This window comes from Melospiza georgiana, chromosome 9 (assembly GCF_028018845.1).
Source record: "Melospiza georgiana isolate bMelGeo1 chromosome 9, bMelGeo1.pri, whole genome shotgun sequence".
Classification (NCBI taxonomy): Eukaryota; Metazoa; Chordata; class Aves; order Passeriformes; family Passerellidae; genus Melospiza; species Melospiza georgiana.
The window spans coordinates 24,274,391-24,298,814 of NC_080438.1; the positions used below are offsets into that span (position 1 = coordinate 24,274,391).

General features: G+C 47.2%; 1 protein-coding gene across 1 annotated transcript; it reads left to right on the plus strand.

Moving 5' to 3' along the window:
* The first annotated feature begins 283 nt into the window (after positions 1 to 283).
* Positions 284 to 22,035, plus strand: SLC5A9 (solute carrier family 5 member 9). Its single transcript, XM_058030108.1, has 14 exons — positions 284 to 520; positions 1,210 to 1,281; positions 3,023 to 3,127; positions 5,412 to 5,576; positions 8,123 to 8,228; positions 8,827 to 8,907; positions 9,656 to 9,861; positions 10,682 to 10,817; positions 11,678 to 11,785; positions 11,954 to 12,104; positions 13,150 to 13,318; positions 13,823 to 14,038; positions 19,412 to 19,544; positions 21,827 to 22,035. Exons 1-14 carry the CDS (start codon positions 353 to 355, stop codon positions 22,033 to 22,035), a joined length of 2,025 nt encoding a protein of 674 aa, XP_057886091.1. The 5' UTR covers positions 284 to 352.
* Positions 22,036 to 24,424: the final 2,389 nt, after the last annotated feature.

Here is a 24,424-nt window from a genome sequence, read left to right on the forward strand (position 1 = left end):
CTAGCACACAAGGGTCCTACTGGGGCTGGCAGAGCCATTCTAGAGCTGGCTGTGGGACACAAGCCTTCTCCAGGCAGACCTCAAAGCAGAACCATTTCCTACATCCCAGTGGGTGTCACCAATGGGTAAATGGGCAGGAGAAAGGACCACTGGTAAATGGACACGAGGGGGAATGGCAGGAAGCCTCACACCACAGAGCTGTGTGGTGACCCTCTTTGATGAGCCACAGAGACCAAGCTCCTGCTGAAAGATGTTAGTCACAATCTGCCTGGCCTCTGCTCCCCACTCACACCTTCTTGACCCTGTTAATTATTACAAGGGAAACGATGAAGGCCAACGTGCATTTAAGTCCATGGTGAGGGAGCAAACCATCAGTTTGCTCAGAGCCATGAGCCAGCCCAGCACAAGCACCACAGAGCTGCCTGGGCTGCCAGGGGGCACGGCAGCAGCCGCCTTCTCAGTGGCAGACATCGTCGTGGTGGTTCTGTACTTCGTCTTTATCCTCGCTGTGGGGATATGGGTGAGTCCCTGAGGGGCCTGCTTTGGGTCTGCCTGAGCCAGAGAGGCTTTGCTGCTCCCTGCACTCCTCCTGGGCACAAAGGGGTTTGCCTGCAAATGGCATCCTCTGCACAAATTACCTCAGGGCCTATGGAGCAAATTTGGGGGTGACAGGAATCCTTCTGTGGGTCTTCACTTCCACCCCACGTGGGGGCAACTGTGGGATCACTCCCTGGTGGTTGTTCTGAGAATGATGCTCAGCTCCTGTGCTGCAGAGCAGTCTCACATCTGGGTGTGGACAGGCAGGAGGCAAAAGAAAAGCCAAGGTTGTGCTGGAGAAGGCTAAAATGGGACCTTAAAAACTTTGGAAAGATTGTTCCTAATGATTTGTTCATGTTGTTTGGTGAAGGCCTCTGTCACAGACACCTACTGTGCTCTGCTTGGCTGAACTGTTTTTTCTTTCCCAGTTGGTACATGCAGGGAGAAGTCATTAAACAGGTACAAGCAGCTTCTTTCCACAGCACAACTGTCAGAAGCCTGCACAAAAAGGGGCAGAAGCAGTGTGTGAAGCCTGGCATACCTAACAGATCCATAAAACTATTCTGGAGCTGGTGCTGAGGCCAGGCACTTAGGATTCTCCTGGCTTGGTCTGACTCAAGGAGGGTGAATGGAGGAAAACACTTATTCCTGTTCTTTTTCCTGTGCTTCCAGTCATCGGTACGAGCGAGCCGGGGCACTGTTGGAGGATATTTTCTGGCTGGAAGATCCATGTCTTGGTGGCCTGTGAGTGAAATGCTTCCCTCTGTTTCTCATGGCTTGAAAGCAATTCCAAGTGTGAGAGCAGGTCTGGTGAGGGGACTCAGCTTTTACATATTCTGACTGTAGTCTTGAGGTGAAGGGGACAGGTGAAGGATCCATAAGGAATCATCACACCCATCTTTGCCAGTGGGCTGCAGCATGGAGCTGCCAGGCCTAAGGGGTAGCTCAGCACCTCCAGGGTTTTCCAACTCTCAGTCTCTCTGCTTAAAGTCAGCAATAAAAATGTTCCCACTGATGAAAGCTGGGGAATGCTGGCTGCCTACCTGGGTTGGAAACTTCTTGGCTTGAACTCTCCATTGATGCTCCCAAGTCAAAAGAGCATTAGGTAATCTAGGAATGTGTTATCCAGTAAAGAGCATTTAAGCACTAAATCAGAAATAATCCCTAATCCCAGGACTTTGAGCTCTTTAGAGCTGAGTTGAGTTTATTGACTAACGATGTACAGGATATAAACTTCAAACCACTGAAGTATAAATCTTCACTGTGAAGGAAAAAATAATCTATTGAAGGCGCCTTTTCTTGGGAGTGAAAGGTACATATAAAGATAATTTAGAGTTGGAAAGAAATAAAAATGCCACAGGAATAAAGATTCTTCTCAGCCAATGCCAGACTCTAGAACCATATATCTCTCCAGTGAGTCGTGGGTAACAGAATGCACTTCCCAACCAAAACAGGTTTTTTCTTTTTTTCCTTTGGCTGTGCATTGCCCATAAATTCACTAGGCTGGATTTTCAGCCTCTTCCACCAGAGACACATACACCTCTCTAAAATCTGTCATTTCTTAAATGTTCTTTAAACTTCTGCTTCAGCCAAGTGACATTTAATGCAAAAGCTTAGCTTGGTGGTTTTCTCTAATTAGGAGGGGGAAAATTAAAAGATACTAAAGTTGAATTTTTTTTCCTCAATCTTGTTATTTTAAACAAGATATCTGGGGTTTTTTTCTATTAAAAAAATCTCCCAAACAAATCCCAAAACATTGTCCCTGCTTTTGGCTCCAACCCCAGGTGGCTGAAGAGGGTGTTTGGTAAATGTCAGCTCTTCTGAACTCTTTTAAGTTTAGAACAACCTCTAATGCTGTTCACTTCTCAGATTTGTTTGTGAGAGCTGATTCCACCTCTGCAGCTCTCCTGCAGGCTCAGCTCCTTGTGGCCTTCACCTTGAGTTACATGACTGGCTTATCTGCATTTTATTATTGTTTTTATCAGAGTGACAGGTTTCAGCTGTGCATTACATAGCCTCAGCTAATACCTGATATTAGGTTGCAAGACCTGTGGAGGCAGAGCAAGGGTCAGCAGGGTCAGAGATGGCACCTTGCTGGCTGCCTAACCAGGGAATGGAGAAATCCACCACGTTTCATGGACACTGAGGCATCTGTGGTGTCACCAGGCTCCCTTCCCTCTGCTGTGCCCCTGTAGCGGGTGTGCTTCTCAGAACCACTGGCAAAGTGAGCCCTGATTCTGAGATTAAGCTTTGCACTGGAGTGGGGGCAGTGGAAGGGAGCAGGGGTGTGCTTTACCATATAAAAATGTAGGTGAGGTGAGGAGCGGCGAAGGAAAACCCAACTCTGCGTCAGCACCCAGCTGCCTAACCACAAGGAGATGAGATCCCGGGGAAAGAGACTTTATGGGTGGGGGGAATGCTTAGGCTGATAGGGAAGTGCCTCCAGGTGAGTGTCTCAGCTGCATCCCTGTGCCCTGTGTTCCAGATTGGAGCCTCCCTGATGTCGACGGACGTGGGCAGCGGCTCCTTCATCGGCCTGGCGGGCACGGCGGCGGCCGGGGGCATCGCCGTCGGGGGCTTCGAGTGGAACGTGAGTGTCAGCTCTTATTTGTCATCCCAAATAAGATGTCACTGTTCACGCAGGGACTGGGGGTTTCCCTCCAAAATCAGGTGTTTAACAGCACCAGCAGCAACAAGTGTTCAACTCTCAGGAGAGAAGCCGGCAGACATTCCGACAGCCTCGGAAACATGAGATCTTTATTTTACTTTAAGTGGAATTCACTGGGATTATTAGCTCTTTGGCCTTCCCGGTGGTGCACAGCCTTATTTTTAAGCTGTAGTCCGCACTTGTGAAGATTAAAATAAAAGATTATGGATGCTGGAAAGGTATTTGGATAATCACAGGATTCTGGGTGCAAGGAGCTGAAAAAAAAAATCAAAAAGATGCAGCATGTGCTCCTGTATTCACTGTAAATCCATGAAAATCAGCAGCACTCTCTTCACCTGGCAGCTGCCAAATGTGGCACCTCTGGGGTGAACATCTGGATGTGAAGGCAGGACTCATTGTGCCCTGTTGAAGTGGCCTGGAAAATTGCCACTGACAGCACACAAGAGCATGAAAACCAGGCCCTTGGTGTGTGGTGCTAATGAAATTTCTCAGCTGATGAGGAGTGAGATTAGTGCCAGAAGCATCTCACAAGAAGCATCACTCACCTAACTCTGAATCTCTTGCCTGCCTCAGCAGAGAGTGTTAGTAGTGCCAAGCACAGGCAGGGCCCACCAAAAGCTCTCTCATGGGGTATGTATTCACTGCAATGTTTTTTTCTGGATCATTAAAGTCACCCTTAAATCCTTTGTGAAGAAAACAGAGACTGCATTCAGCTTGGTGCATGTAGGACATAATATTGTTGTTCTCAAAGGAAATCTATTCAAGTCACTTTAGAGGCTCATGAAGACAAGATTGTGTTTCAGGGCAAATCTAACTTCATGAGTTCAGATTAATTTATTTCAGATTTGGAAGAGAACTTACACATGCCATTACTCTCTCCCTGTGCCCTGGGACATAATTCAGCTGGAGGGATCATAGGAGCATCTTTCACCACAGCCAGTCTCTGCCACTGCAGGAGCCACGGCTGCTCCCAATCAGTCACAATCTTTGCTCACAGGGATCAGGGTTTTTTTCTGAGAAATTAAATAACTGATCAAAATAAATGTAAGGATGAAAGAAAATGGCTGGGGACCACCAGGAGGTGGGGTTTGATGATCCAATGGCTTTCATTGACCTTTAAGTTCTCCTGTTCGGGCTTTTGCTGGGAAATGGAGAAGAAATACATGAGGAATGCCTTTACACTTTCCAAAAGACTTCACCTGTGGCAAAGCAACTAAAGTGGCTCTTTATCTACCAGTGACAGAAGCACATCTGCACCAGCCTGCAAGGAGAACATCCCAGCAGAATCTTGCTGTTGCTTATTTTTATGCTCCGCAGGGACAGTCTGCTGCCTCAGCCTCATCACTTGCTAATCAAGCAACAAACAGATGCTCCCATCCTGCTCTGAATCACTTAACTCTTCACTGCCACAGCATCAGTGGTTTTAAAGGCCACCAAATACACCACCACCTTTCAGAGAACCAGAGCAACAGAATACACCACCTTGCTCAAAATACCAGGGGATGGAAGAGGAAGGGACACGCGTGACAGAGAGAAATACAGGCCTAAGGCGGGGATCTTCAAAAGCTTTTAGCTGAATTGTAATAATTCCTCCAGCTGCTGGCTTATCTTCTGAGCAGGGAGAAGAACTCAGTCTGCTTCTCAAATGTGGTATTTTTGGGGTCCCCCATCATGGGCAGGAAAGATGAATTTGACTCCATGTTCTTAGAAGGCTAATTTATTATGATATGATATGATATGATATGATATGATATGATATGATATGATATGATATGATATGATGATATACTAAATTATACTAAAGAATAGATAAAGGATATATACAGAAGCCTAGAAGATAATAATGAAAAACTCATGACTCTCTCCTCAGAGTCTGCCACAACTCGACAGTGATTGGTCATTAAGTTAAAACAATTCACATGAAACCAATGTGGTTGGTAAACAATGTCCAAACCACATTCCAAAGCAGTAAAACACAGGAGACGCAATCAGATAATGATTGTTTTCATTTTTCCCTGAGGCGTCTCAGCTTCCCAGGAGAAGAAATCCTGGCGAAGGGATTTTTCAGAAAATGTGACGGTGACCCTCAAATACATCACATGGCACTGTACCTTTCTGATTTCTTAGGACGGCTACTGCCAGAACAGGGGGAAAAGCTGTTCCCACGTGTTGAGTCCTGTGCCTTTATTCTCTGTCTCTTTCACAGGCCATCTGGCCACTGCTGGCTCTGGGCTGGATCTTCGTGCCAGTTTACATTGCAGCAGGAGTTGTCACCCTGCCTGAGTACCTGAAGAAGAGGTTTGGAGGGCAGAGGCTGCAAATCTACACATCTGTGCTGTCCCTGATTCTCTACATATTCACCAGGATATCCGTACGTATCCATCTGAACCCCTCCTCATGTCTAGGGCAGGGAGAGGGCATCCTGGTACAGGGCAGGGCTGCTCAGAGAGAGCTCCTTGAAAGGACCAGCCCTGCTCCCAGGAGCAGCTGCTGTGTGTTAGTGTGCTGCTCTTGCCTCTCTATTGATCATGGAGACCTTTCCTAAGAGAGAGACAGAGCTCTCATTAAACAGCAATGCACAGTGAGAACTTTACAGGGATGTGCAACTAATTACTAAACAGTGTAAGTACCCTGGGCTGTCTGCCTGCTTTTCCTCTTCTATCACATCAAACCTTAGGCTTCAGTGATAGAGGAAGGGCTGCATTACCCCATGTGAAAATCTGGCTGGCTTCATCTTGTAGAGATGAAATTCTCTTAAATTATCATAAACCTGCTGTTGTTCTTGTAGTTGAGTTTTCAGCATCAGGTATTTTATGGTTGTTCCTCTCTCTTTCTCACTTGTGTTGCACAAAAAGGGTACAGTGAAAGGGAGGTAGGGTCTGGCTTAAGACAAAATGCAGCATCTTTTCTGAATTGCTTGTAGCATTGTACCCTGCTGGTAACCAAATCCCAGTGCACTGGGTATATTGTGTATTTCCCCCTTTTAAATGCCATTCACAAAGAAACAGAACTTATGCTCAGATATTTACTAAGAACTACCTGTGCCCTTGGAGGGAGAGGAGTGTGTCTGAGAGTCCATTATAGGGACTGAAGATGTCAGTCCTTTTGTCTCCAGCTGATTATCCCAAGGTCAGCACAAGCCAGTTTTCACTAGACCCTTCTGAAATATTCAGATGTCAAATTGCCTTGGGAGACACTGACTGGAGATAAAACACTCATGTGGCTTCAAGGTCCTTCTCCCAGGCTCATTATGTCTCTGCTCCTGGGAGGGGCATTGAGAGGAGCTCCAGGCTGAGACTGTGAGATAGAATTCCCCCTCTAATGGGCAGCTCTTGGTCATGTCACCCCCTGCTGCCACCACTGCCTCCAGCTTTGCTCTGTGGGACTGGAGCACAGCCCTGGGTGACAGAGCGAGCAAGGTCCTGCAAAAAGGCACTTAAATCCTCTTTACCTGTGAGGGATAAATAGCAACTCTCTCCTGCAGCAGCCCAGAGTGAGCACAGCCACGCAGACAAGGTATGAAACAGAGCTGTCTTTCAGAGTGACCTTCAGCAGAGCAGCATTTGCCAGTGCTTTTCAGAGCAGGACCCTGGCCCCCATCAGCGCTGTTTCATCCCAGTGGTTTCTCCTCTGCGCAGCCAATTCACGCGTGGCTGACGGATGTGGCTGGGGCACTTTATGGCCATGACAGGTGCTTTCTATTAAGCACAGCTATTGTTTGTGGAGAGCTCATTTAGCGGCTGGCTGGACAGCAGGCACTTGGTTACAAGAAGGATTTTTCTCCCTGTGCTTTCTGCCCAAGCGTAGGTCAACAGCCAGGGTACTGCAGAGTCTTCTTGGCTTGCAAAGAAAACAGAGATCTCAATAGTTGTTGTCAGAGGGCTTATCCTGCATGGCTACAGAGGTGGCTGTGTTTCCTGCTGGGAAGCCAAACCCCAGAAGGGGCAGGGATTCCTGTGGAGTGCTGGCTGTGCCTGTCGTGTCTCAGGCCCACAGAGGTCAGGGCTCTTTGCTTTTAAGGCGCTCATTTCAGATACAGCAAATGGAATTCTTGCCCCATCCCTTCTGTATCCCTTGGCAAAGGTCTTCACCTGTATCTCACCCCATACCAGACTCACAGGTGTCCTCCTACCTTGCTTTCCCAACATAAACATCTCCCATATCACCTCCTGCAATTTGGAATGATGTTATCTGTGTAATTCCAGGTTTTATCCGGTTTCTGGTGTCACTCTGCCAGAAGATCCCAACAAAACACAACTGATGGGAATTTCTGTATTTCTAGTGAGGTCCTCAGCAGGTATAACCTGTTTTTCTGGAGTCACTCTAATGTGCTGAACTGCATGAACAGAAAAACCACCTGTTGACCTTCTCAGATAAACCAACACAATACAATACAATACAATACAAGATATCAGTGACTCTTTAGGAGTCTTTCAAGAGGGAGTGTCTGTGGACCATGAGGCCACCCAGAGGCAACCCTGGGAAGAATAAGGTCTCTGCTATCTCCCCCTCCTTCCCTCCTGTGTCTGCCTGTGGATACATGGGCTCTGATATCCAGGGATGTGTTCTCAGTCACCAAAAGAAGCGACAGCTTGCACCAGTCCTCTGTGCCAGCCAGGATTCTACGCTCAAGATGATCTTTATTCTGGTTTCTTTTTAGTCCCTTGGCGTAGCACCTTCATTTTCACCCTGCTGCTTTCCCAAATCCTGAAAACTCTGACCTGGAGGAAAGTTTTTCCTCAGAGCAAAACAAGGTTCAGAGCCAAGAGTCCCAACAGCTCTTCTCCTTCTAGCTCACCTTGGTGGTGTCCTCCCCTGTCAGTGCTTCCAGCCGCAGAGGGCTGCAGGCTGCTTTATTAGATTTCCCTTGCACGGAGCACTGCTAACGCCAGACTGCCCTTGGTTTTTTTATTCCAGACAGACATTTTTGCTGGAGCATTGTTCATCCAAACTGCTTTGGGCTGGAACCTCTACTTGTCCACTGTGGTCCTGCTAGCAGTGACTGCTGTCTACACCATAGCTGGTAAATAGCTGGTTTTAAAGGACACATTATGAACTGGAACCTAGGATATAAGTTTCCCATTTCCTGCAGAGGGGAAAGAGTGTTCAGGTTCTGGGCTGAGGGGGAGATTGCCCCAGTTGCTGGTAGTACCTGCCTGGTCACTCCCAGCTGTTGGAGACCTTTGACTCTTCCCCTCTTTCCTCTTGGTCCATGGGAAAGTGGTACCATCGCTGTTTCCTCCCCATGGGAAAGGGGGATCATCACTGTTTTTAGAGGATTTTCTAACACTGCACAAGGCTCTGGGCTCCCTCTGTGCAGGAAGTTACCACTGCCCATATTTGCTATTTTGTTCCCTTTCTGCAAAATTACCAACTTTAGCTGTCAAGATGCTGAGCTGCTTCTGAGTTCTCTCATGAACATGGAAAACCTTCCACACTGTTCCTCATGGGAGGGCTTGTGACAGCTGTGGGCTCCAGAGGACCAGCTCAGTGCCAGCTTCTCCCAGTGGGTCTGTCCTGCAATCCCAGGGCTGGGGCTAAAGAAAGCTTTTTTCCAGGTGAGGTACCAGTTTCCCTGTGCATGGTGACACACTGACTGCTGTCTCTGGTTCTCCTGGCAGGGGGTTTGACTGCTGTGATTTACACAGACGTGCTGCAGACCCTGATCATGGTGCTGGGAGCTTTGGTCCTCATGTTCATAGGTAAGGGGAACCTGCAGTGACACTTTAGTGGTCCCAAGGCCACTAGACCTTAGCAGGTGCCTTGCCCTTTCATGTGTGGTGCAGAAATGAGTTTGAACCACTCACAGAAGTGGTGCCAGCACAAGTCTCATTCTCCAAGCCATCATACTGTCTTCATCCTTTGCACTAACTGTATGGAGGTGAGGCTCTGGATATCTTCACCTCACTGGAGCTGCTAAGGAACTCTGGAACATCACATTCTCAGAGCCAAATTTAGCTGTCAGTAGGCCCATGTAAATTCAGAGTAACCCTGCGGACTTCCACTGTTGACTTTGGGAGTTCATATGGGGGCAACTGAGAGCTGTAAAAAAATAAAGAGCAACAAGGAAATGACACCATCAGTCTTTGTTTTAAGCCTTCTTGGCAAACAGAAATATCTAAACTAGGTATATATTTTTTTCATGTTATACTTTCCTGCTCTAGCTTTTAGAGGGTGTATAAGAAAAATCTAGATGCTGATGACATTGCAGGGATTAGGATCATGGAGGTTTTCCTGCATTGATCCTCTTCCAGAATGTATTGTTTAAACCACAAGGACTCTGGGCAAAATCCAGCTGACTTCTGTAGAAACTTTGACTGCAAAAAGCAAGGGTGGAATGAAAAGTAAAGGAGATAAGAGGAAGATAAAAGAAAAGTAATCACGAGACTCAGATTAGATAATAACTTTGCATGATGCAACAGCCCTTAAATCACTCCACTTTCTTTACAGGATTTGAAAAAGTCGGCTGGTATGAAGGACTTAAGGAGAAATACAGCGCAGCAATCCCAAAGATCACGGTCCCAAACACAGACTGTCACCTCCCACGTGCAGATGCCTTTCATTTGTTCAGGGATCCCATCACAGGAGACATTCCCTGGCCTGGCCTTGTATTTGGCCTCACAGTGGTGGCTCTTTGGTGCTGGTGCACTGACCAGGTAAATAAAACCTTTCCCTCAGCAGACAAACCACCACAGTGTTATTTTCAGTCCACTCCTCAGGCTGTGGATCTGTAAGCTGAAAAATCACTGTGCCTCAGTGTGCAGGAGTTGCTACTTTTTTTACTGGTCTAGACCAGAATGTCTCACTCCTTCCACCTTCTCAGCAGGCTGCTAATTTTATGCACTTCTTAGTGCAGTGAGAACAGGTTGTTTTCATCCATCTTTATCCCACTGTGGGCTGGTGAGTACTGGGAGTCTTCATGCAGTTATCATGACAAGGATATAAAAATGTGAATCTGGAGCTGGCTGTGCTGTGACCTTGGGCAGACCTCCAGACAATATTCCTTCATTCATATTCCCAGATGTCTCATGTCCCTTGTTCCTTTTCAAGCTACAAACAAGGAAAGCTGAGTGTGTTTCTCGAGACACTGTGCTTCTGTACTTTCAGACGGGACAATTATGAAACCCCGCCACTGAGCTTTTACCAAAACACCCACAGCCTGCTTCATCCCCTGTCTCTTGCTGCCACACAGCTGCTGTCTCCAGCCCTCAAGGTGGCTTCATTTCAGTCAAGGGTGAAATTATTCCTGTAAAGGAAATTTCCACGCTGCCCTCTCCTGCAGCCTGTGGACTGAGCTCTGAGTGGTGGCAGCAGGTTGCAGCCAGTAAGGTGGGAAAGTTGTCCTTGGCATGCAAAACACCCTGGGATCCTGTGGGCTGAAAGTCATCCCTGAGAAGGAGAGACAGAGGGAATGGACCCTGCTCTCTCTGCTGTGCTGCTCTCTCATTCTCTGCTCCCTTTCTGCACTGGTTGCAGGTGATGGTCCAGAGGTCTCTCTCTGCCAAGAACCTCTCCCATGCCAAAGGTGGATCGGTGTTTGCAGGATATCTGAAACTCTTCCCCGTGTTTTTCCTGGTCATGCCAGGAATGATCAGCAGAGCTCTTTTTCCAGGTAAGCCTTCCCATCTTCCTTGACACGGGGCTCCATCCTGCTGTGACCACTAATCCCACACGGGATCTGCCTTTTACAGCACTTTTACATCTCAGAAACTGCTGTCCTGCAGGCATGTTCATAGAGATTCCTGCTGCACCATGGTGTTCCCAAGCCCTCCCTCCACCTCCAGTTCTCCCACAGTGGCAGAAATCGCCAAGAATAGCCATACTTTGCCATAACTCCATGCTGTGGGCATTGCATTCATCTGTCTATCTGGAGGGAGTCAGTGAAATTAAATTCATGGAGCACTGAGGTTGTCCTTCAGATCCTATGGATTACATCCATTTCGTATCTTGGAGAGTTTTAGCAACCTCCCACACAAACTCATTTAGGTCCTGGTGGATTAGGCTAAACGAGCCTCCCTTATATCCCAAGGAGCTCTCATTGCTGGTTTCTCCAGAGCCTTCCCCTTTCCAGGAAGAATAACTTGGTTAGAAGGATCACTCCCAGAGGAAAGAGCCTATTTCCCAGATTTCCTAAACAGGAGTAGGTGAGCCTCCAGCATCCCTGGGAACCCAGCTGACAGGTTCATGGAAACAGTCCAGCTCCCACAAGTGACAAATCATCAAGGATTACAGTTATGCAACACCCAGGAGAGATTCAGCTGTATCCTGAACAGAATTTCAAAATGTCATCTCAAAGTTTCACCTCTATTATATGATATAAAACATTTTCCAGCTCCACTCTTTGTAGCTGTATTCCACCTCTGAATTTATATGAAACTGCACAAGGATTGCAGGATTTGTTGCCTTGATCTGAACAACCTATGGCTCGGTGGGGTTTGCACTGACTCCCTGTTGTTTCCCTGTGTTCCCCAGATGAAGTGGCCTGCGTGGACCCAGAGGTCTGCAAAAGGATCTGTGGAGCTGCTGTGGGTTGTTCCAACATTGCCTACCCCAAACTGGTCATTGAGCTCATGCCTGATGGTGAGGAACACCCTTGTGGGGCTGGCTTGGGCCAGGCTCTGCACAGGGCAGGGGGATCAGGCTGCCCTTACCCATCCTAGGGATGTGGAAATCTTAGCAGACAGCAGGATGGAAAAACAGTGCTTGGAGGCCCAGCCCTGAATCCCCTTCTGTGTTTATCTCCCGCAGGGCTCCGTGGTTTGATGATTGCAGTGATGATGGCAGCCCTGATGAGCTCCCTCACCTCCGTTTTCAACAGCAGCAGCACCCTCTTCGTGCTGGACATCTGGCAGCGGGTCCGCAAGCAGGCCTCCGAGCAGGAGCTGATGATTGTGGGCAGGTCTTTGCATTTATTTATGTCTCGTTCCTCCCATCATCTGTTCTGAGAGCAGCTTTTGCATCCTCCGGGCTGGAATCACTGAGAAAAATCTGGTGCCTGCAATACAGAGCAGGAGGACAGCTTGGGAAAGAGCGTTGTGATTTCCAGCTTCATCTTGGATAGGCCTGGTCAAGGAGAAACTCTGAGTGTTCCACTGAGCTAAGCAGATAATTGCCTCTCTTCTCTCTAAACTTATTATAAAAACTGCTTTAAACGTAACTTTTAGAAAAGCCAAAAGTGCTCTTGAGTCATTGTCACCAGAGGTCTATAAAAATGTTATTTTTGCATCAGACAGGAGTGATATGTTGCAATTACTTTTTTTTTTTTTAATTTTATTTTTTCTTCAGGGGAAAGTGCAGAGCTGAGCTTCCCAGCTTTCTGTCTCTGTGATAAGTTGTAGTGTCCTTTGCAGATGAGCTTTGATGCTGGGTTCTATCAGGGGCATACAAAGTTCTCCTCCAGACAGGAGAATTTAGGCTGCATTCAGTGTGGAGGTTTTGCTCTCCGGTGATGAGCATTAAGGTCTAAACTGTGCTGAGGCATGGCTGAAGGCTGCAGGCAAACTCACACTTCACCATGGCAGAGTGGGCAGAGGACCCTCTTGCTCAGCACTCTGGACAAACCTCTGGGCCACGCAGTGCAAAGGCAGAGGAAGGTTTCAATATTCACCCGAGACCCCAAACACAATTTTAATAAGTAGCAAACGAGTTGGAATTTGGTAAAGGCAAGAGACTGAGAACATTACCTGCTTGGAATGGTGGCAGAAAGATTGCTTCCACAAGCCACCAGCTCCCTCTTTCTGTCATGTCCAAGAGCAAGGTCATTGAAGACCATGTCACACCAGGCTCACATTGGGAGAACAATTTTCTCTTTTCCTGTGTACACAAGGAAAAATTCTCAAGAGTGATCTGTGGATTTTTTTTTAGAAAATTCCAAGAGCAACGGGGAGTGTGTTTTGCTGCAAATTCATCTACAGATCCAATTCAATTTTATCCTTCTCTTTCAGAGTCTTCACCCTCATCCTCGTGGTCATCAGCATTCTCTGGATCCCAATGGTTCAGTCAGCCAACAGTGGGAAGCTCTTTGACTACATTCAGTCCATAGGCAGCTTTCTGAGCCCACCAATTGCAGCCCTCTTCATCCTGGCCATCTTCTGCAAGAGGGTTAATGAGTCTGTAAGTGAAGTGCCAACAACCAATTGATGCGTGTGTTTAATTTGATAAAATAAATAGATATCTCTTCCCTCAGTACTTAGCCTTTGAGGCTGTCCAGCTCAAGGGTGACAATAGGACAGCCTTTCCTGGCATGCATTAGTGGATCTTAGCCCAGGCTCTGGTGGCTGTGGGTTTGCTTCTAAGTCACTACAAGTGGTACTTTTTGGCAGTCCCATTTGAAAGCATGAAAGGAAAGTTGTTCTGCCATTTAGGGATGATGTGTCAAAGGCTCATTGGAGGGGTGTTGTTAGGAGGAGATTCTTGCATTGTTTGTGCTCTGTGTGCTCCATGCTCAAGGGCAATGAGAGAAAATGAGGGTTTTTGCCAGAAAAAATTCTGCTTTGATGCACCTCAGTGTGGATTTCCATCAGGCATAAAAACTCTTGGGAAAGAGGGAGAGGAGAGGGAAAACTACAACCAGAGGTAACTTGCAGTGACCTTTTCTCTGTGCTTGCCTTTCCTCAGGGTGCTTTCTGGGGCCTCATGGTTGGCTTTGTTGCTGGCGTGATTCGGATGATCCTGGAGTTCAGTTACAGTGCCCCGTCCTGTGGGGAGGAGGACAGGAGGCCAGCTGTGCTCAAGGACGTGCACTACCTCTACTTTGCCCTCATCCTCTTTGGCCTCACCTCCATTGTCATCCTCCTGGTCAGCTTCTGCACCCCAGCCATCCCTGAAGAAAAGGTAAGTGACTGCAGTGACACCAGAGCCCCCGTTTGGACACCCAAATTCCCTGGGGTCTACCCTTCCCTGCTCCTGCAGGGGCCAGGAAATGGTGTGGAATGCATGTGCTGCCAAGGAGCCCTTGCTGCTCAGCTCTCCCTGCTCCCCAGATCACAGAGTGTTAATGCTGCTGAGCTCTGAGTGCTTCAAATTGAGTGTGAGCTCCCATGCTGGGCCCAGAGCTGGGCAGACACCACAGCCCATCATAACTGCTACAGAAGGAAAAGAAGAAGGGGAAGGAGATGAAATCACATTACAGAGCACTGCTGAGGAGGAATTAAATATATCTAATTGTAGCATCTAGCCTGCTTCAGCAGAGCCAGCATCAATCTTGCAGGCAAACAAGATTAATATCTTTTGCAACATGGGCATTTAGGAAAATAACATTTTGTCCCAATGTGATCTCAATTAAATTTAATAACTTTGAGGGAAGCACAACTTTCTTTTACTTAGCACATTAAAATGGTGCAGAGTTGGGAAGTTTTATATTATAAAACCTTCAAGCAACTCTTCCCAGTCCCAAGTTTTAAAGCAGCTGCCAATATAACAAATCCACCACCTACCTCTCAGCAAAGGTTACTGGATAGATTAAAAAGACCTATTTTTTCCTGCCTAACTGCATGAGAGAGAAAATGCTGTAATGGCATCAATCTGTTGCTTCCTCATAACTTGTAAAGCATTAACCAGCTCCATGGATGTTTGATGGAATGTTATAGGTGTCAGAGAGACCCTGCTCCTGAAGATTACATGAAAGCAGGTGCTCAGATAGGGGAGAGGAGGGGGGAGAGAGGCTGGCTTTGTGTCTGCTTGGAGATAAACTCCCAGCTTTTATTAGCTATCAGAGGATCCACATGGGAGAGAGAAATACTGGCAAGGAGGCACCATTAGTTCTGCTGCTTACGTTGTTCATGACTGCTCAGGGGTGGCCAGATGGTTGCCAGCAATTAATTACTGTGGTTTAATGAGTTCCCACTTATCATCTGACCTGTGATAGCTAAACATGTGCAGAGCTCCCTGCCCACAGCAACAGCAAGATAAGATGCATTAACACAGCGCTGGTGAACAGGGAGCATCAAACCAGCAGTTCAGGAGATGGAGAAACTGGCCCCAGCACCTCCAGGCTTTTTAGTCTGACCTCAGGGGTATGGAAACATTTCAAAAATCTTCCAGGAGGGGCAGTTCAGCATGGACCCGACTATAAAAGAATTAGAGAAAGAGAAGGTACAATCTTAGATTCCCCAGGGGAGATTTTCAGTGGTATTTCTACTGAAATGTGTGAGTTTATAGGTGCTGGATGTAAGTGACCTTATTTAACACATCCTTCAAAGAGCCAGGGGGATGGTCAGGGAGGGCAGGATTCTGTCTGAAGCAGCTGTGTGCAGTTATCCCAGAGGAACAAAGGATGAGACGTGGCCAGGGAGGGAGGAGAGCTTGCTGAAGGGCAGCACTGGCCAGGAACTAACATCAGCTGGGCTTTTTGGGGTAAATTATCTCAGTAGAGATGCTCAGGATAACTTTTTGGTATGCCATGGACCCCACATAGTGCTGAGCTCAGTGCTTGACCCCTGTGTAAGAGATTCTGCTGTAGAAAATGAATGAGAATTAATTATACAGGCTGTGGCAGTGAAAGGCTGGACACAGAGACCCAGATCAATCATCTGGTATTTGTGATGGCCATCCCATGTGCCCCCTGCCCCTCAGTGTCTTCCCACCACAAGGAAAAAGGGATGGACTGCCAGGAAATTTGTGCCACTAAGCAGTAGCTCAATCCCTCTTTCCGCAGCTCAGTAGGAATGGGAGAAAATAGAAATGTCCCCATTTCTATTTGTCTGATTCCACTGAGTTTCTACTTCAACAGGAAAGGCCTGCCCTGGTTCCTCAGAGAACAGCCAAAGGAAGGCATGGGGTTTAACTCAAGCAGGAGACAACACTGCTGGGTTTCTGCCTGTCTGGCAGGGATCTGAGTGGGCAGCACTGAGACCAAAATTTTTCATTTTCCTGGGTCAGATTCACCCCAGGTTTTGCCCTAGACGTGAACAGAGGTGTGGGTTTGGACCATCAGTGCTGGTGACATGGTTTCTCATGGTTTGCCTCCTCATCTCCAGAGTCTGTGGCTGTGCTGTGCTGGATCAGAGACAGAAGTGTTTGGGGAAGGAAGGGCAGGAGGTGGAGATCAGGGTGGATGTGCCAGCTCTGACTGTCTGGGTAGAAATTGGCACCTGGCCTTTGTGTTTGGTCATTATTGACTCGGCAACGTGCAAAGCTGTGGCGAAGAGCCTGAGTGTCCCTGTGGCAGTGCTGGGAGGGGATGCTGTGCTGGCTGTCCTGCACAAGGACCTCTGGAGCTTCCTGGTCCATCAATTCCCTTCCTGAGCCTCGGGTGTTTCTTCCTAAGGCTCACATGGGGCTGGTTCTGCTCATCCTTAACTGCAGTGCTCAGGGATGGGATGATGAAAGGCATGGTACAAGAGCCAGGAATTGTGTCATTTGTTTTGTCAAGCAAAAAGAGTAGAAAAACAAGGCAGCAAAGACAAAGCTGAGGAAATACAGTGATAGATCATACCTCAGCAGATGTAAATCACCACAGCTCCATTGCCTTCAAAGACCAGGAACAGCTGTTGAGCACAGTTATGTCACTTTGCACCAGCTGAGGATCTACACTGGACAACTTTAAATATTGAATCTCAATGCTTTTGAGATAGTAAATGGGCAAAAGGAGAAAAGAGATTTGTATCTGATGTTAGAGTGGTACAGCTAATGTTCCTGGCTTTAAATGAATTACAATCTGAGAACTGCAAGCTGTAGCATTTTCTCCTGCTGTTTTGGACACTCTCCCATCCCTGTGGTGATTGATGCTGTGCTGGAAAACAAGTATGCAAGGAATTTGTTTGGTATGCTCCAGAGTTCATATGTCTTCATTGTAGGTAGTCCATATTGTGTCACGCCGTCCTTGAAAACCCTGCAAAAGAGCTTACAATTAAATTTGAGACTGTGAAGCTGAAACACAACTGTCAGGTGCCAGATGGCATTTTGGAACAGAAGGATTTATTCTAGTTTACAAACAACAAAAGGAAAACTTTGCTGAGTTCTTGCAAACTCCCTTGCCCAAGGAGACTGTGAGGGAGAAAAGGGAGGGGAGCAGCCCACAAAGCACTGAGTGAGTGCTGCACCAGCTCCCCAGGGCTCAGGGCTCACCCAGACAGGCTGAGGGATTGGCAATTCCACATGCTCTGGGATGGGGATCCCTGTGTCCTGAGGCATGGCTCCAGTGGCTCCTGTTGGTGCACAGCTTAGGGGGAGCCCCAAGGAGGAGCACCAAGGCCCCTGGGCTGGTCTGAGCCCACCCTGAGAGCCCTGAGGTGCTGCAGCTGGAGCTCCCCAGCATCACTTGGTGGCACTGAGAGCTCTGTGGGTGCTGCAGCTGGAGCTCCTCAGCATCACTTGGTGGCACTGAGAGCCAAAAACTCTATAGGTGCTGACAGGAGCAAACCAAGGGATGGCACAGGGCTCCCCCAGCAGTGCCCAGGGTGGCTCTGCAGATGGGGGCAGAGCCACAGGGCTCCCCAGCACCCAGCACAAGGCTCCCTCCTGCTCCCCTGCCCTTGGACAGGGTGGGCTCAGGCAGCATTTCCAAGGTCCCAGTCAGTAAAGCTGACACAGCTCCCTGTAGGTGATTCAGAGTGAAGCATTTTCCTGCTTTCTCCAGGCACTGCCAGCACCTGCCTCCCCTCCCCATCCCTTGGGAGCCCCATGGAGGCCTCCATGGCCCCACAGCAGTGGTAGAGCAGAGAGGGGATCTCAGGAGTGCATTCAGGGGGATGGAATGATGAAACCCACCCCAGCTCACAGCTGCAGGGTGCTGTGGTGTCACCAGGAGCTCTCTGGGGTGGTGGTTTGCTTTACTGGCCATGGCAGAGGCACCAGCTGCTGGGTGGGTCAGTGGGGTGATGCCATGAGGTTTCCTGTGTCTGTGCTGCTTTCCATTGGGAATTGCATCCCTCTGGTGAAGTCCAAGCCCCAGGTACACCCCAGCTCTTCACCCCAGCCCTTGAAGATTTTGCTGCAATGTGCAGAGATAGTGGTTCACTGGCACATGAGAAGAGGAGAGAAAAGGAAAAAAAGTTTTGGAAATCCTTTAGAACCCTAAAACTTTACTATGTTCCTGTGACATTTCCTAAATGATTAAAAAAAAAAAAAAAAAAAAGCATCCCTGAGAAAGATGAGGATCATCAAATCAAAGCAATTTAGCACTTCATGACAAGAAAGATTAGCCCTGCCCAATGCTCATCTTGGTTGAAAATGATTTAAATAAAGCTATAAATCTTCTGGAAATTATGCAACATTCTGTGTCAGCTGGAAGCTCCTGCTGCCTGGCTTGGTGTGTGCAAAATTCAGACATTGAGCTCACGTTACCTTGTAAGTGACCCATTGGGGAGGTTCATCTCCATGCACAGGCAGAGCAGGGGGGCAGCTGCTCCTGGGGCCTGAGTGTGGCTGTGCCTGCCCTGCTGTCACCACTGCAGCTCTGCCCTGTCCCCCTGTGCCCCTCTGCCTTTGGGAGGGGTGGATGGGCCTGCCCAGGGGTCAGAGGAGCCACAGAGATCCTGGGCATGCCCAGCTCAGCATCAGGCCTGGCTTAACCCCAAATCTCTGAGCCCTGGGCTGTGGGACACCCCCAGAGCTGCCAAAGGGCCACTGAGGTTTGCAAGTTGGATGTCTCCTGGGCACTCCCTGTGTTCCAGGGAGATTTCCAGGCTTGCTCTGGGATAAGAGATTCAGAACTTGGGAATTTGTAAAGCAGACTGATCATCCTCTGTGGCTTTCTGTATTGGCCCATCAGAGAAATCTGGAATTTTTAAATAAATCTTCTGAGGGCACAACAGCTGTCTGGGACTGACTGTATCCTGAGAGGGTGTCTTGGCTTCTTTTTTGATTTATTTTTATTTATTTGACTTTATTCCCCTTCCCTGTGGAGGGCTGCCATTCTGGATGCAGACCATCATTGCTTCACACCAATCACATGGGCCTTGCAAATAGGAACCTGCTTCTCCAGTGTCTGCTAAAGGGTTAATCCTCAGAGACAGGGATGGAACAAGTTCTTCTAAGAAATGGAAGGAGAGAAACAAGATTATTTCACATTTTTTCTCAGCTTTTCAACTCCAGCTGGATGATGCCAACCTTCTTACCCAGGGAAGGAAAGGAGGGAATGTGGGAATTCACCCCAAAGAGGCCCCAGCACCACCTTGGGCCTGTGTCCCCCAAGGAGGGAGACGTCTGGGTGGCCACACTGGGACAGACAGGCAGTGAGCACTTTCTCTCTGTTCCCCTTTGCAGCTGGATGGCCTCACGTGGTGGACCAAGCACAAAAAAGCACCTGCCATAATCCCAGAAAAGAGTGAAGCAGCACAGCCTGACCCAGAACAGAATGAGGAGGACCTGGTGGAAACTGCATCCTCAGAGGAGGAAGGTAGGGCTCTGTCTGTGCACAAACACACTCAGGTGCCTGGGAGTGCACAGCCAGGATCCCACAAATATCCCCAAGTTCCTCCTGGTCCATTCTCTGGAGCTGGGGCTTGCATTTGCAGTTTTAAGGATGTGACAAATGAAGGTGTTGTGGCTCTTGGTCCTCCCAACATACCTCGATGTCACATCCCTCTGAATGGCTCAGAAGAGCTGAGATCCCTGAAAAAAGAGCACCAAAACAGCAGCACAGTCTGAGGGACCAGGAGACCCTGGGAGCAGACAGGGGCACTTTGTGGATGCCCTAGAATGAACCCACAGGCCTCACTTTGCTCATTTCCATGATGCCAGCAGGATCTTTGCATCTTCCCTTAGGATGCAAGCCATGGTTAAAACTCAGACATTAAACAGCTCTGTGTCCTACCAAAGGTATTTAATAGGAAGGAAAGCAGAGCAAAGTGAAATTAAAGAGTTGTCAGGGGACAGAACAGTAGCAGGAGATGCTGCATAGGCTAGTTATTTTCAGAGTGGACAGAGTTTTATTTCGCAAATCTATTAAAAATGCAGCTTTCTAGTTTTGAGCTTAACTTTTGAAGGTGACAGAGCAGGAACCTCAGAATAAAGATACAAACAAGATTTCTTCACTTCTTCCATGTGCTGGTAAGTCAAGGACAGTGGAACCAATCACAGCCAAGCTAAACAAAAGTGAACATCTAAACAAATCCCTTGTTTTTTTCTTCCCCAATAGAGTAAATTTGGGTTTAAGTTGAATGCAGTTATTCAGCATTACTTCTTATTTCTTATCAATTCCTAGTTCACTTTACTAGCTCAGGTTTTATAAACAAATACCTTGGTATTTTGGTAATTAGCAGAGATGAGGAAGGAAATGTGAAACACAGCAGTTGACAGTTTAATGAGGTTTTTTTCCTGGGTAACACCTTTTTTCAAGGCCCTATAACATCCTATATTTCAAAAAAGGTTATATTTGGAAAGAACAGCGAGTGAAATACACACAGCAGAGGACTGACAATTAAAACACACACTTCACCTGGCATGCCATGTGTAATAAACAAGCCGGGATATCTCTAAATGGACCATCATGCTGTCAGGAATTTTTAAAAGCAGAATCTGGGGTGGGGAGGAGGGGGAAGAGGTTTGTTAATTAACTAATGAGTGAGTGGTGCAATCAACTCACTGCAATCAGGCTGTGCTGTACATGGTCTAGGGAGAAATTTTCCTTTTTCCTTTTCCTTTTCCTTTTCCTTTTCCTTTTCCTTTTCCTTTTTCCTTTTCCTTTTCCTTTTCCTTTTCCTTTTCCTTTTCCTTTTCCTTTTCTTTTCCTTTTCCTTTTCCTTTTCCCTCTTTTTTTCCTTTTCCTTTTTTCTTTTCCCCCTTTTTTCCTTTTCCTTTTTTTTCCTTTTTCCTTTTCCTTTTTTCCCTTGTTTTCCTTTTGTTCCTTTCCCCCCTTTTTTCCTTTTCCTTTTCCTTTTCCTTTTCCTTTTCCTTTTCCTTTTCCTTTTCCTTTTTTTTCTTTTCTTTTTTCCTTTTTTCCTTTTTTCCTTTTTTCTCTTTTCCCCTTTTTTCCTTTTCCTTTTCCTTCTTTTCCCCCTTTTTTCCTTTTTTTCTTTTTTCTTTTTTCCTTTTCCTTCTCCTTTTTTGCCTTGTTTTCCTTTTTTCCTTTTCACCCTTTTTTTCCTTTTCCTTTTCCTTTTCCTTTTCCTTTTCCTTTTCCTTTTCCTTTTCCTTTTCCTTTTCCTTTTCCTTTTCCTTTTCCTTTTCCTTTTCCTTTTCCTTTTTTCTTTTCTTTTTTCCTTTTTTCCCTTTTTTCTCTTTTCCCCTCCTTTTCCTTTTCCTTTTCCTTTTCCTTTTCCTTTTCCTTTTCCTTTTCCTTTTCCTTTTCCTTTTCCTTTTCCTTTTCCTTTTCCTTTTCCTTTTCCTTTTCCTTTTCCTTTTCCTTTTCCTTTTCCTTCTTTTCCTTCTCCTTCTTTTTTTTTCCTCATTTTCCTTTTTTACCTTTTTTCATTTTCCCATTTCCTTTTTTCCTTTTCCTTTTTTTCCTTTTCCCCTTTTCCTTTCCTTTCTTCTCCTTCTCCTCCTTTTCCCCTTCTCCTTTTTTCCTTTTCCCCTTTCCCCATTTCCTTTTCCCTTCTTTCCATCACCTTGCATCTCCCATGCAAGGTCCCTCTCAAGCCGCACTCCAGTCTGGCCAATGCACCTCCAAAAACTGGGAGAAGGGAGGGAAGAGTCCCAGCAGATTCCAACAGCCAGGTTTTGGTCTCTCTCTTGCAGCAGCCAAACGTCCCTGGTGGAAAGTGGTGTACATGTGGTTCTGTGGTCTGCCCACCAACCCCGCGCCCACGCTGTCCCCGGAGGAGAGAGCAGCCCTGGAGCACAGGCTCACCAGCATCGAGGAGAAGCCCCAGTGGAAGGTCGTGTGTAACATCAGTGCCATTCTCCTGATGGCCACCAACATCTTCCTCTGGGCATATTTTGGCTGAGCTGGTGTCAGGACTGTGGTGGCTTTGGTTGCTCTCACCTGGGAGCATCAGGTGACAGAGCAGCACAGCCCTTCCCTGGAGGCACCATTTGCTGGCAATGACTGTGGGGCTCAGCTTCTCCATGAGGGGTGACCAAAACTCAGCACTGGTCACATCTGGGATGCAGGGGATGTGTGGGATAACATGTGGGACAAGTCAGGAGCACATTTCATGGGTAAGTTTATTTGAATTCACTACTACTTTGAAGCACTGAAGTGAAACAAAAGGGAAAAGAATGATTGAGGAGGGGAACTCTGAGAGGTTTGATTGAAATAAAGCAAAGTTGTCTCAAAACATCTTGACCTTTGCTTGTGTTTTCTAGGAAAACAATGTAATTAGCAAAAAAAAAAAAAAAAAAAAATTAAAACCAAATCAATCAAAAAATGGAACTCCAGCTGAACAGGAGCTCTGTGCAGGCTGGTTGTGGCAGCAGGGGATGAGTTGTGGTGTCCTAACAAGAACACATTGCTCTCAGGCTGTAACCAATATCCAAGTGCATTGGCAGCAGATGTTATTAATGATGCCAATACATATTTTCATATTAATCTTCCATACTAGGCTTGTGTCTGTCTGCAAATGATTATCATTCATTTTCCTGACAAATCTATCAAGATCATTTATTACTGTTCGGCAAAGGATCTTCTTTTAAACAAAGATTAATAACATTGCATTTTATCTGGCTGGCTGAGCCAAAGGAAATGAAATTAACAATGAGCCCTACAAACATGTCATCACTTTAATTTACCAGAAAATATTTTAAAATGTTATTTAAAAGAATATACGCTGTGGTGGGCACAGTTTATTACAAAGAAAAGGAATCAAACCACAGGCATTTCAGCAGGGTGGATGGTAAGCAAACAGGGCACTGTGAATCTCTGGTTCCTCACACTGGAGTTCTGGGACAAGGAGGGAGAGGCATCCACAGCATCTCTGGCATGCACAGATGGGCACCTGTCCATGGGAATTGCAGCTGGAGGTCTCTGTTCCTCAGTTAAAGTGTGTCCTAACCAGGATCCCAGCTCTCCTGGGATCTCCTGGGATTCCTGCAGGGAGCACAGGAGGGAACTCCACCAGGGGAAAGCTGGTGGGGATCTCAGGGAGAGGAGGGCACAGGTGGGCTGAGTGCCAGCACCCCTCTGTACTTCTGCTCCCCAGGAGGAAAAGAAACAAACTCACTAAATTTACATGGTTTAGTTTCCTTTCTTCTGCACTCTTATCCAAATTTCCCTTCCCACCTTTTGAGTAAAATAACAAAATAAAAAGAATAATAAAAAACTTAATAACAATAACAATAATAATATCAACAATAAATATACCTATTGGAAAGAACCCATCAGAATTCTGTTCCTACTGTTACGGGTCTAAAATCCTTCCAGGAGAGCAGGGAGTCCTACAGACATCCAGTGGCTCTGTAATTCCTGCCTTGGGGTCCTGTATCACGCCTGGAGCCTCCTCCATGCCTTCCCTCCCTTTGTCTCACAGCAATCCCAGCAGCTGTGTGTGTCCCTGTCCAGCACAGCTCTCAGGGGTGGCTGAAGCTGTTCCATCTGCCACAGGCTGGCACCCAGCTGCCAGTGCTGCCATCCCAGCACAGCCCAGGATCTCAGCAGCAGGAGCTGGAGCGCCAGGCAGTGCAGGATCACAGCCCTGCTGTCCAAGCAGGGCCAGATGGCACCACCATGCCAAGGACAACAAACAGTCAGTACATCCTCAGAGCCCGAAGCAAAGTCAGCCTCAGCTGCTGAGTTGGTGCCATTTCTGATGCCCAGGAACAAGCTGTTCCCAAAAAACCTGCAGGGGGCACTTGAACAACTGTGAGCCACAGGGTGTCCCCCAAGGAGTCCCTGTGCCACAGCAGCAGGGTGGAACAGTGCAGAACAGGAACATCTGCACACACAACACCCTGTTCCTGCTCTGAGCTTTCTCTGCTGGACTGTGATGGGGCTGCTTGACTGCACTGGGAACCAGGGGTGGAGATCATTGGGAATGGTTCCTCTGCCCCTCTCTGGTTTACACTAACCCAGCAACCTTTAATTCTTCATTTCTTTAATTCTTTAATTCTTTATTTCTGCAGGAAGGACCAGGGCAACCCAATAATTACTGCAGCATGTTCCAACCAGAAATGCTATTCTGTGACTTGCTCCTGTGGCTTCCACAAAAGCAGCATCCAGTTTAATATGTGAGACTCATAACCAGCTCACACAGTGCAATAGTTCACTTCAGTTGGAAGTAAAAAAAATATTCTGCTGGAAGCACAGCAAGTAGCAGTGTCAATTTTTCATTAACCTACGGCCACTGTCTCTGTAGACTTACAGCTATGAGTAAGATTACTGTTATAATTTTTTCTGGT